Genomic DNA, 14,049 nt, shown 5'->3' with positions numbered 1-14,049 from the left:
TGTAGTGTTGTTCCCTCGAAACCTGGCCCTCCGCGGCCGTTGAGGTGACCAGCTCTTCCCCCGTCTCGTTCCCCCAACTTTTTGACTAGCGATGGCCTTGTTACATTGGAACATTAGAGGTATTCGATCTAATCGGGAGGAATTACAACTGCTCCTCCGCCTGCACTGTCCGCTCGTCCTTGGTCTCCAGGAAACCAAGTTGCGCCCGACTGACCGTATTGTCTTTACCCACTATACCTCGGAGCGGTATGACCTCACCCCTGTGGACGGTATCCCAGCTCATGGTGGGGTCATGTTGCTCGTTCGGGACGATGTCTATTACTGTTCCATCCCATTGACCACCCCACTCCAAGCAATAGCTATCCGTATTACTCTTTCTGCTTTTACTTTTTCATTTTGTACCATCTACACTCCACCGTCATCTGCTGTTAGTCGGGCTGACATGAGGCATCTGATCGTTCAGCTTCCCCCGCCGTTTTTATTGTTTGGTGACTTCAATGCCCATCATCCCCTTTGGGGCTCTCCTGCATCCTGTCAGAGGCTCACTCTTGTCGGATGTCTTCAACCATCTCAATCCTGTCTGCCTCAATACTGGCGCCCCGACTTTCCTCTCGGACTCTACTCATACCTACTCCCACTTGGACCTCTCGATCTGTTCTACCACTCTTGCCCATCGGTTCGAGTGGTATGTCCTTTCTGACACCTATTAGAGCGACCACTTCCCCTGTGTCGTTCATCTCCTGCACCACACCCCATCCCCACGTCCTTAGAGCTGGAACATACTGAAAGCTGACTGGGGCCTTTACTCCTCCCTGGCGACCTTTTCGGACCACGATTTTCTCAGTTGTGACAGTCAGGTCGAATACCTCACGGCTGTTATCAATGCTGCCGAACATTCCATTCCTCGTACTACCTCTTCTTCACGTCGCGTTGCAGGCCCCTGGTGGAATGCGGCTTGTAGAGAGGCTATCCGTGCTCGACGACGTGCTTTACACACCTTTCGCTGCCATCCTACGTTGGTGAATTGTATTGGATACAAATGACTCCAAGCGCAATGCCGTAGAGTCATCAAAGACAGCAAAAAAGCTTGTTGGGCCTCTTTCACCAGCTCCTTTAACAGTTTTACTCCCTCTTCTGTCGTCTGGGGTGGCCTGCGCCGGCTGTCGGACATTAAGGCCCACTCCTCGGTACCTGGCCTGACTTCAGGTAATGAGGTCCTTGTTGATCCTGTGGCTGTCTCCAATGCCTTCGGCCGCTTTTTTGCGGAGGTTTCAAGCTCCGCCCATTACCACCCTGCCTTCCTTCCCAGGAAAAAGGCAGAAGAGGCTCGGTGACTTTCCTTCCACTCGCTGAATCTGGAAAATTATAATGCCCCCTTTACTATGCGGGAACTCGAACGTGCACTTGCACTGTCCCGGTCCTCTGCTCCGGGGCCAGATGCCATTCACGTTTAGATGCTGCCCACCTTTCTCCGGCAGGCAAAAACTTCCTTCTCCGTACCTACAATCTCATCTGGACTGAAGGTAAAGTCCCCATGCTTTGGCGTGACGCCGTCGTTGTTCCTATACCCAAACCCGGGAAGGATAGACACCTTCCTTCTAGTTACCACCCCATTTCTCTTACAAGCTGTGTCTGTAAGGTGATGGAGCGCATGGTTAATGCTCGGTTAGTTTGGATTCTTGAATCTCGACGGCTACTTACCAATGTTCAATGCGGCTTTAGTCAATGCCGCTCCGCTGTTGACCACCTTGTGACCTTGTCGACATTCATCATGAACAACTTTTTGTGAAAGCGCCAAACAGTAGCCGTGTTCTTCGATTTGGAGAAGGCTTATGATACCTGTTGGAGAGGTGGTATCCTCCACACTATGCACAGGTGGGGTCTATGCGGTCGCCTGCCCCTTTTTATTGATTCCTTTTTAACAGATCAAAAGTTTAGGGTACATGTGGTTTCCGTATTGTCCGACGTCTTCCTCCAGGAGAACGGAGTGCCTCAGGGCTCCATCTTGAGCGTAGCCCTTTTTGTCATAGCGATCAATCCAATTATGGATTGCATTCCACCTAATGTCTCCGGCTCTCTTTTTGTCGATGACTTCGCGATCTACTGCAGTGCCCAGAGAACATGCCTCCTGGAGCGCTGCCTTCAGCATTGTCTAGACAGCCTATACTCATGGAGTGTGGCAAAGGGCTTCTGGTTCTCTGAAGAGAAGACGGTTTGCATCAACTTTAGGCGATATAAAGCGTTCCTTCCGCCATCCTTACATCTCGGTCCCATTGTTCTCCCATTCGCAGAAACAACTGAGTTTCTAGGGCTCACGCTGGACAGGAAACTTTGTTGGTCTCCGCACGTCTCTTATTTGGCTGCCCGTTGTACACATTCCCTTAATGTCCTCAGAGTTCTTAGTGGTTCATCTTGGGGAACAGATCGCACTATCCTGCTTCGTTTGTATCGGTCCACAGTCCGATCAAAGCTGGATTATGGGAGCCTCGTCTACTCGTCTGCTCGGCCATCCCTCTTACGCCGTCTCAACTCCATCCACCATTGGGGGTTACCTCTTGGGACCAGAGCATTCTACACGAGTCCCGTCGAGTCTTTATGCTGAAGCTGCCGAATTACCATTGACCTACCAGCGCGACGTACTGCTTCGTCGGTATGCCTGCCGGCTGTTGTCAATGCCCGACCACCCCTCTTACCAGTCCTTCTTCGCCGATTCTCTCGACCGTCAGTATGGGTTGCATGTGTCTGCCCTGCTGCCCCCTGGAGTCAGCTTTCGTCGCCTGCTTCGACAATTGGATTTTGCACTCCCTACCACCTTCAGAGAGGGTGAGAGCCCGACACCACCTTGGCTCCAGGCTCCGGTTCCTATTTATCTCGACCTCAGCTCACTCCCGAAGGAGGGTACTCCGGCTGCAGTGTATTGCTCACGGTTTGTCGAACTTCGTGCGCAACTTGCCAGTCACACCTTTATTTACACTGATGGCTCCAAAACTGACGATGGTGTCGGCTGTGCCTTTGTCGTCGGGGCCGCCACCTTTAAATACCGGCTCCTCGACCAGTGTTCCAGCTTTACGGCCGAGCTTTTTGCTCTCCACCAGGCCGTTCAGTATGCCCGCTGCCACTGTCATTCATCGTATGTACTCTGCTCTGATTCACTCAGTGCTCTTCAGAGCCTTGGAGCTCCATATCTGGTCCATCCCTTGGTGCAACGGATCCAGCAGTCCCTCCATTCTTCTGCTGCTGATGGCTCTCCTGTCAGCTTTCTGTGGGTTCCCGGCCATGTAGGAGTGTCTGGGAATGAGGCTGCTGATGCTGCAGCCAAGGCTGCAGTCCTCCTGCCGCGGCCAGCCTCCCATTGTCCCATCATCTGACATTAGTGAGGTTGTTTGTAAGAGGCTTGTGTCTTTGTGGTGGGATACTTGGTCATCACTTTAAGGAAACAAGCTCCGGGCAGTAAAACCGTTCCCAACTGCTTGGACAACCTCCTCCCGACCATCTCGGCGAGAAGAGGTCCTTCTGACCAGGTTGCAGATTGGGCATTGCCGGTTTAGCCACCGCTACCTGCTCTCCGTTGACCCAGCCCCACAGTGCCCTTGTGGTCACGCATTAACAGTGCGCCATGTTTTATTGTCGTGTCCCCGTTTTAGTCAATCTCGTGTTGTCCTGTCTCTGCCATCTACTTTACAGGATATTTTAGCTGATGACGCTCAAGCAGCTGCTCGTGTTCTTCGTTTAATTACTTTGACTGGCTTGTCCAAAGACATCTAACTCCTTCACTTATTTTATCTGCATCTTTGTAAGAACTTTCTGGGTTCCCCTCCCCCTCCCCGCCCCCTGAGTTTTACTAGATTCTATGTGCTCTAACAATTGTGACTGGGTGCTAATGACCTCAGTAGTTGAGCGCCCTTAAATCCCAACCAAAAAAAAAATCCCCCTTAAGTGTTGCCTGGGCCAAGTAGATCTTCAATCAGTTGCAGTGTTTGGAAGATTGGCACCTTGTTTCTTCAAAATCCTTGAAATCTAGGCTGCTGGTGGTCCCATGTATGGCAAAAATGTTAGTTGTTCCCCCTGTGTTGTTTGAACATTGGGCATTATTTATATTGCTTTGATTTGCATATCACTGTAACCATTCCCCCAGAAAACATTAATAAAGCATTGCATCTCAATAGGTGGGGACCTCTTAGTCACTGTTAACAGTTCTCAAAAACATTGCTGTGTTGGGTTGGGTGGTGGCAGCTCAACATACATAAATGGTGCTCTGTCTGCATAAGTTTTCTATGTACAAAGTGAGCTGCTTGTCATCTTGCTTATTCTGTACTCAGGTGTTAAGGATTGGATGGCAACCCTTTTTCCTACTTCCATGGTGGAGTTATTCTCATGGATGGTGTAGCCAAATTCATCCAGGGCCTCCCTGCCATGTGGCCTCAGTTATCAATGTGTTTGTTGAAATACATAGGTTTGAATTATGTGGCCTCAACAGTAGTCTCCTCAAAACATGTTGAGTATATTGCTTTTTCTGGGGTAGCACACTTCACATCTTTATAATGCCTCCAAAAACTGGGTGGGTGGGTGTTCGGCTAGTCCATGCACTGCCCCCTTCCCCTGCCCCTCACAACTCTTACTGTGAGTACATTTGTGGCAATCATGGTGCCCCAAGCCATTGCTGTAGTTACTTTCCTCTGCTGCAATTTTACTCCTAAACTGTATCTTACATGCTCATAGGATGTTAATCATGGCTGCTTCTGCTTCATTCCCCAATTTAAATCATAATTTTGTTTAATTTACATTCTTCATATTATTCAGGAGTGTCAAGGTGCTACCATCTTTCACACAGATGGCCCTAAAACCATGGATAGGATGGAATATGTTTTTAAAGCTACTACTGATCATGAACATCATTTGTTACTGGGAACATTCAGTATTTTTATGACGGAGGTGATAGCCATTAACAGTGCCTTCCACTTAAATGGGGCCCCCCTTGACCACATTCTAACATGTAGTGACTCAATGAGCAGTCTCTAGGCCACTGCCTGATGTTATTTTCATCACCCTGTGATACCTGCTAGTCATGTCTTCCTCTGAATTTAATCATGTTGCGTGACTGGTTGTCTTCCTCTAATTCCCAAGTCATGTGGGTATCCCAGGGAATGACACTGTTTGATGAGAGAAGCAATTATTCACTCTATATTTGCTTTGATGATACCAGCTCTAGGTTTGAGTGCAAATAATGCCTCTGGAACATGTGATGAACTACTACTCCTGTAATAACTTCATACTATCAACGAGACTATTGCTGCATAGCTTGCCTCCTACCATTTCCCCCTACAGAATCCACTGTTGTTGCCTCTGTGTCAATCATACCAGACTAACCCATAGTTTCATTTTATGAAACTAGTGACCCCCACACTGGGGTTGTGAAGCCTACCCTGATGGAATTCTTTCCTGCTCACAGCTATCCATACCAAGTCTGATACTTTGATATTCTCTCACATATTGGTAAATGACTTGGGGGAGGGTTGGACTGGTTCTCTTTTTCATTGTGAAAGTGTTTTCATTAACAGTTGTGAAAGTGTTTTTTATTTGCAGACATAATAGTTAGTTTAAACTATCTTCTGAGGGAGTGCGGATATGGTTGGGGCTGGGGCAACTCTTGCTACGTGCTGGACTTTAGATCCTTTGATACAGTCTCCTTTTTCAGCCAACTGCCTCTGTCATTCCTCTTTTCCTCTGTTTCAATTGTGTTTAGATGCAGTTTGCCACTTTTATGCCTCACTGTTTTCTCTCTTAGGAGCAGCACCCTAGTGAATAGTGGGTGCTCTTCTTCAGCACCACCGATGTATTGGGTGGGGTAGCTGAGGGTTGGCCTTTTCCCTATGCATGCAGAGCACTGGGTGATACCCAGCTGTTCCTTTGTTTCTATTGTATTTTTTCACTGTTAATGGTCCAGCAGATCCATAACATTTTCAAACTTTTTCATCCTTACTGCTCTGAATTTCTTGACTACAAGAGTCTTTGCTCTGTTACTGTCTTCCTTAATATGGTTGGTAGGGGGTCAGATGCAGGTGAGGTTTCTGTCACACCAGAGCTGAGAGACCATGTGCCCTGTGTAGTGGCCCAAAACATATACTTCCATTTCTCTTTAAATCATTTCTCAGCTATGACATCAGTATTGCCTTCAGTGCCTTTATTTTACCTCTCCTACATACTTTACTCATCTGATAACTTCCCTAGTGGATATACCAAATTTTGGATGGATGAATGAATATTTGCCCGAGGGACTGATGTTGCTGTTTAGTCCCTTAACTCTCAACCATCCGCACCACAGAGCTGATAGTGTTTAATATTGGATGTAGGGCATTCCTCCCTTGAATACTTTTGGCAGCTTAAACAATGGATCAGGTTCTAACAGATTAGGTTACATATGCATTTCTCTCCTGTAGAAAGTTCAAATGAGCTGTGACATTCACTACCTCTAATCTCATATCCTTCTAAAGTCCTTTCACATTAGGTCTTGCAGCAGCTTGCAGCTGATGACAATTGGCTGCATTCATGGGCAGATTGTGACTTGCCTGTTCTGTGTCCTTGATCTGACATTGGTATGGTTTTCAGCATAATCTTCAAAAAGCACTTGGACTGTTGCTGAAGGTGCCACTACAAGACTCTTAAATGAAATTTATGGTTCAGCCATTCTGTAATAGAATGGGACGGTTGCATAACATTTCACTATGTTTCACATTCCAGAAATAAATTTCTGTTGAAACAGGAACTCTATTGGCCATAAAATGTTACACACTTAAAAATACCTTTAGTGAAATTTCATAGTGTGTAAATAAATAAAGGCAGACATATGACAGAATGGATATCAAGCAGGGTATAAAATCCACCTGTGGTAACATAGTAGAAGAATTCCTTGAAATTATAAACTAGATTATAAATTTTTGTGCTTAAGTCAACAACCAAACATTGTTTTGAAAATACAAAAGATGTAAAAATTTTATATTTTAACAAAAAATACATCATCCTATGAAATATCATTGATGTCCAAGCAAAGGGAGAAAAACCTCTGTTGATAGTAAATATCAGATATATCAAGAATTTGGAAAATATCAGAATTTGGTACCCAATCAATCTTATTAGCTTTAAATGTAAATTTGCTCGCACTGTCCTTCTCCTAAAAGGTTACTTCTTGTTCATCTGTTAGAACTTTTCCTATTAATTGCTTAACTGACCTTGTGGCTGTGAATTCAATAACAAAGAAACCCACATGAGTATCTTTTATTTTTTTCTCCCATTTGATTACTGACTCCATTATTTCATTTGTCCGTGAGAATCATTCCCTGAAACAGTTAAGTTCAAAAACTTATATGTAAGCATGGGGTCTGCACTTTTGAACATGTCCAAAAGAACATGACACAACACACATAGGAATCTAAAATTGGTGAGCATGGAGGACATGGACAGGAACTGTGGATAGATGGTGCTAGTTGGGAAGGGGGGTTGGCCAGGGAGTTTGCCAAGATAATCCATGCATTTGCGATAGTGTGTCTGAATGGTGCAGTCCTGGTCTGGCACACATTTTCATTCATTCATTACTGCTGATTATGCATAAAGTTGTGATGCAGCTGATATCAAAAATTGCTTCCTTTCCTCCTCCTCCTCCTCCTCCTCCTCCTCCTCCTCCTCCTCCTCCTCTCCTCCCCCCCCCCCCCCCCCCATTACATAAGTTGAAGCTTCCTGACGGTGTACATGGTCAGGATGCATGGATATCATGAATAGCTACATCAAATGAAGACTAAAAGCTGTTAACCTCCATCCTTTGGACAACATACCATCACAATCTGTTTGCCAATCTGGTAAAAGGACACATCATCTTTAATCTGATATTTCCCATCCAGTACTGTGTGTGTGTTCTACTTGTCTGATTTCTCTATCAATGTCATAAGCATTCTTTCCTATGTGAGAACTTCCAGATGTATTAGGCTGATATGATACAAAATGTCATCACTTCAGCCACAGTATAGGCCCAGTCCTGACTGATGAAATATTAAGAAAAACACCCAACCTAATATATATTAAATGTTCTGTGTCTATATTTACAAACCACTGTTAGGTGCATGGCAGAGGGTACATCCCATTGTACAAGTTATTGCAGTTTATTCCTGTTCTTCACATATGGTGTGTGGGAAGAATGACTGACTGAATGCCTCTGTGCATGCAGTACTTGCTGTAATCTTATCCTCATGATCCTTGTTTGAGCAATATGAAGGGAGTTCTAATAACTCTCTAGAGTAATCATTGAAACTGTAATAGACTTTCTTCAAATAGTTTGTCTTCAAGAGTCTGCCATTTCAGTTCCTTCAGTATCTCTGTGATACTCCCATAGATTAAACAAACCTGTTGCCATTTGTGCTGCTGTCCTCTGTATATGTTCAAAATCCCCTCTTAATCCTATCTGATATGGGTCCCATACGTTTGAGCAATATTTTAGGATGGGTCACAAGAGTGATTTGTAAGCACTTCCCCTACAGCCTACCAATAAACTGAAGTCTACCACCTGCTTTACCCACAACTGAAACTATGGGATTATTCAATGTCATATCCCTAAAATGTGTTTCACTCAGGTATTTGTATGAGTTAGCAGATTCCAAACATGACTCACTGATATTGTAGTCATAGGATATGACACTTTTTCATTTTGTGAAGTGCACAATTTTACATTTCTGAACAAGTTGCTAATCTCTGCACCACTTCGAAATCTTATCAAGATCTGACTGAATATTTATGCAGCTTCTCTCATCTATTAATTCATTATAGATAACTGCATCATCTCAGTCTGATTTTACTATTATTGTCTGCAAGATCATTAATATAAAACATGAACAACCAGGGTCCCAACACACTTCCCTGGGGCACACCTGAAGTTATTTGTATATCTGACTACTCCCCATCCAAAGGAACAGGCTGTGTTCTCTCCAACAAAAAGTCCTCAATCCAATCACAGATTTCCCTTGATATCCCACATGATTTTACTTTTGGCAATAAGCATAGGTGCGCATCTGAGAAAAGTGGTTTTTGGGAAATTGAGAAATCTCGCATTTACCTGGTTACCTTAGCCAAAGCTTTCAATAGGTCATGTGAGAAAAGTGAGAGTTGGGTTTCACGTGATTGATGTTTTCGGAAACCATGCTTGTTGGTGTTGAGGAGGTCATTCTGTTCAAAGGTACCTCGTCATGATTGAGCTCAGAATATGTTGAACTATCCCACAGCAAATAGATTTCAAGGCTATTGGATGGTTGTTTCATGGACCACTTCTGCTACCTTCTTGTAGATGGGTGTGACCTGTGCCTTTTTCCAAGAACAGGGCACTGTTTTTTGCTAGAGGGATCTTAGATTATACTGAAAGAGGAGCTAATTTAGCTGCAAATTCAGTATAGAATCTGACAGGGATTCCATTGGCACCTGGAGCTTGGTTTAATGTAACAATTTCAGCTGTTTTACTTAAAACACAAACAATTTGAATCTATTATTAAAACATGAACGTGAAGTTACAGAGCACCTACAAACCAGTTGTTTGAGCTGTGGCAGAAGGGGACAAATTATAAAAAATAATTTGAAGGTTACAATTATAAGTTCTTGATTATTTGCGTATTATGTTTTTCAGTAATATTTATTGCATACAGAACATATCTGCATTGAAAATATAATACTTGTTTTACTGTGATGGTATGTGACAAAATATAGATTTTTAGTGATAGCATGAAAAGTTGTTTACATTACAGCTAAACTGCTAAATTTTACATAGTAGTAATGGAAATACTAAAAAATTTATAAAAACTCATTCAGAAAATTGATGAAAAACCGTTAGGAAACTGCTGCCAGGCTTGGATTTTGTAAGCAGATACCAAAGTTTTGCAGTAATTACAGCATTACAGTGTTTTTCATGTATTTTACACATCTTAGAACTCAATTCCCACCACAACCTGCAATAATCAGTTTTATTGGTGGAATGGTCTGGCTAACAAACATTTTAGATGATATATAAGCAAGCATAACATAAGAAATAAAAATGTTAGAGCTTTTCTTCCTTGCCTCTAGCAAAGAGCATGTATAACAGTCTGTAATTTTTATTTTTTCACAGATCGTCCAGGAATGTTGGATTTTAAAGGCAAAGCCAAGTGGGATGCATGGAATGGAAAGAAGGGAATGTCACAAGAGGAAGCAAAGGAAGCTTACATAAAGAAAGTGGAAGAGCTTGTGGCAAAATATGGAATGAATTGAAGGCTTCCACCAAAGTTTTATTCTTCAAATACTGTATATTACATTAAACATGTTGCCTGTTGCTCAGTGGGTGCAGTGCCTTCATCAGTTTAAGTGAATTCATTTTATACTATACTTTACACATGTTCTGAGTCTTGCAAGAGCAGTTTTGTAAATGAATAAATGGTCTAATAAATGTTTGTATGAATATTATGTTGTTATTTATAATAGGTGAGGTGCTGTTGCATCCTGTGATTCCTGGGCTTTTTCCAGTGATGTTCATTGAACATGAACTAAAGTCACAACTCGGCAGTGTTCACAATCACCATAGGTCACATAATTGAAGGATCAATATTTCCAAGCAGTTTCTTGGCTCTCAATATTTGCTATTCACTCAGTAAAATTTATTAGTGAAAGTACTCAAATCCAGAAGCTGGGAGTATGGTTGTTCATTTTCGTTTGTTGAGACAACAGTATTAAGGGTGGTGCACCTAGAAGGGAAGTACGGCCTGTCTTAGTCCCTGAAATTATAACAATTTGTGTAATGTGTATTTGTACACTGTGTAGCAACAAAGTTCCATCACATTATATTTTATGTAGTAATGTATTCAGACAGAGATAACACTGCTTTCTGAAGTAAAGTTGACTGTGTATGTAATGGACTTTATCTTTTTGATACTGACAAATGTAATGACATTAAATAATTCCTCTTGTGCCAGTAATTTTTCTTTTCTTGTATATCAATACATAGCGGTGCACGAATTTTTTGTATTTGCACAATAAAAATTAACAAATATATCTGGATATAAACCTCAAAAAATACAGAATGGTATAAAAACATGGAAAGGCTAAATTGTTACCACAAAGAAGGCATTGAGCCACAGTCTGGCATAATGTAAAAGATTGTTGGATTTGCTCAAATTAGGTGAATATTGTTTTGGGCATCTGCCACATACTGTTGAGCAGTAACCATGGACTGGGTGTGTTATCAAAGTATAGCTTTCTTTCATAAATAAAGTACACAACTCATTACATCCTTGATAATTTACATAACAAGAACTCAAATGTCTGACAGGTGTCAAAAACAAAGTGGAAACATTCATTCTATCACGTTGGATACTTTTTGTTGGTCTTAAACAGCTCCAGTAATGTGTATGTCCCCTGTGAGTGTTTATCACTGCCTGACAGCTATGTGGCATCCTCTGTGTAAGTCTATGAATGTCACCCTGTGGTATTCATTCCCATTCTTCAGTGAGAGCCCTTGAGTTTGCAGTCACCCTGTTCCACAACATGCTTTCAAACATGTCTGTCAAGTGTGTCCCATACATGCTTGCTGGGGTGTAACTCAGGACTCACTGCTGGCCATTCTATTACTTCAATGTCCAGGCTTCGTAAGACATCTCTGGTGATGCCCACCCATGGGCACTCACATTATCATTCACAAGATGGAATTCAGTCCTTGTACCATATGCAACAGCCACCACACAGTCCAACAAGATATGTCTGATGTCCTGCCTGGTGGTAAGATGACGAAGGGTAATAAGATCTATATGGCTGTCAATACTGATGCCTCCCCACATCACCACAAAACCTTGGCTGAATTTGTCAATTTCCTGGACAGCATTTGGCAGCTACATCTCAACAGTCTCCACTCATGAACATAGCTGTCACCATGTCACACTGGCTATCTGGACTTATCTCTGAATAACACATCATGCCAGTGACAAAATTGCCAGTTGACATGGGAACTGTAGAACTACAGGTGAGCTGAGAGATATAATGTCAAGCAGTGGGGTCTTAAGCAGGATGTTTGGGTCATAAGATCCTTCCTCGTACTCTATTCCATACAGTCTGATTGGACATGGCACCTCCTGTGCCACTTCTGAGATTGTCCTGCAGTGCTCTGGCAGTAGCTGTATGATGCTGTAATACAAAGGTGGCCAGTCATCAGGCTTCAGATGGGGCTCTAAGGTGGTGTTGACCTTATCAAACTTGCCTTGAGAACCAATCTGTCTCCCTGTAGCACGTCCACAACCTATAGATGACAGGAGGAGTGTAATTAGCATCTACGGCACCAAGACGGAGAGTCCATCCTTCTTGGATCAAACTGCCCTTGTAACTTGCACTGAATTTTTAAGACATCACATTGCATGTGCTTGGTTGAATACAACACTCACAAATGACAACTACCCTCTGTGTGCCTCAATAGAGAACACTGTTACACTGGTAATGCATAACACAGCTGATAGATGGCAAATGACTTTAGTTGTTGGATATGTTGAAAGCAAAAATCACAGGCTATGCAGTAAGACCACAAGTACCACTTGTGTCAAACTGGATTTAACATACCTGATGCTGATACACATAATCCTGTAACTTTTAAGCAGTGTATATTCAGCTATTGGACCAAGTTTATCAAAGAAAACTTGTGTACAATCAAAACAAGCTCACAGGGCTACTGTCATGTCTTGGTGCTAAGGCCCAACTGACTGCATCTGAGGTAAGCAGGAATCTCTGCTGGGTTTGGTAGTGGTGTACAGTAGAGGACTAGGAGGGTAGGGGTTGGAAAAAATGCTACTGCTGCCTGTGGAAGCATGCAGGGACATTGTGAAGACAGGATAAGAGTACTTGGTGCAGCTTCTGGTGGGTGTGAGAGGTGGGTGGGGCAAGGTGGAGAAGGAAAGAATGGAGGAGAGAGGGGAAAGCAATATGTAGGTTCATTGTAGGGATAGAAAGTGTGTGTAGTGCTGGGAAAGGAGCAGGGAAGGTGACAGGCAGGTGCTTGAGGCCAGAAGGATTACAGCAACAAAGGATTATGTTGCAGGGGAGCTCCCACCTGCATGATTCAGAAATGTGTGTTAATGGGGAGAATCCAGGTAGCACAGGCTGTGATGCAGTCACTAGTGTGGAACTCCTTGTGTTGGATGGCATGTTCATCAAATGGGTAGTCCAGGTGTTGGATGGCCAGTTTGGAAGTGGCCATTTGTGTGGACAGACAGTTCTACAGCAGCCATTTCCATGTAAAGTGCCACAGTGGTTGCTGCTAAGTTAGCACATTTTATTTATTTATTTATTTATTGTTCCGTGGGACCAAATTAAGGAGAAGTCTCCATGGTCATGGAACAAGTCAATACATGAAATTATAACACGATATAAAAACAGATAAAATGAAATATAAAAAAAACATATTCAGGTGACAAGTCATAAGTTTAAATGAAGAAAATCAACAATGTAACACTGGAATTTGCTTAATTTTTTTAGCTCTTCCAGGAGCTTCTCGACAGAATAGGAGTAGTGAGCCATGAGGAAACTGTTCAGTTTAGACTTAAGAGTTTGGGCTACTGCTAAGATTGAGTTCTTGTGGTAGCTTATTGAAAATGGATGCAGCAGAATACTGCACTCCTTTCTGCACAAGAGTCAAGGAAGTGCATTCTACATGCAGATTTGATTTTTGCCTAGTATTAACTGAGTGAAAGCTGCTAACTCTTGGGAATAGGCTAATGTTGCTAACAACAAATGACATTAAAGAAAATATATACTGTGAGGGCAATGTCAGAATTCCCAGATTTTTGAATAGGGGTCGACAAGACGTTCTCAAACTTACACCACGTATAGCTCGAACAGCCCGTTTTTGAGCCAAAAATACCCTTTTTGAATCAGACTAATTACCCCAGAAAATAATACCATAAGACATAAGTGTATGAAAATATGCGAAGTAGACTACTTTTCGTGTTGAAGTGTCACTTATTTCAGATACTGTTCTAATGGTAAATAAAGCAGCATTTAGCATCTGAA

General features: G+C 42.9%; 1 protein-coding gene across 1 annotated transcript in view; it reads left to right on the top strand.

Annotated features, from left to right (window-relative positions):
* LOC124789424 (acyl-CoA-binding protein-like) overlaps positions 1-10,462 on the top strand; it is an 87,114-nt gene extending 76,652 nt beyond the window's left edge. Inside the window, exon 4 of the mRNA XM_047256769.1 lies at positions 10,136-10,462. Within this exon, the coding sequence (XP_047112725.1) occupies positions 10,136-10,275 (140 nt within the window). The 3' untranslated portion in view covers positions 10,276-10,462. The remainder of the gene's footprint in view (positions 1-10,135) is intronic.
* Positions 10,463-14,049: the final 3,587 nt, after the last annotated feature.

The sequence above is a fragment of the Schistocerca piceifrons genome, chromosome 3 (assembly GCF_021461385.2).
Source record: "Schistocerca piceifrons isolate TAMUIC-IGC-003096 chromosome 3, iqSchPice1.1, whole genome shotgun sequence".
Lineage (NCBI taxonomy): Eukaryota > Metazoa > Arthropoda > Insecta > Orthoptera > Acrididae > Schistocerca > Schistocerca piceifrons.
Note: the sequence above shows the minus strand (reverse complement) of the source record. Positions and strands in the feature narration are given on the sequence as shown.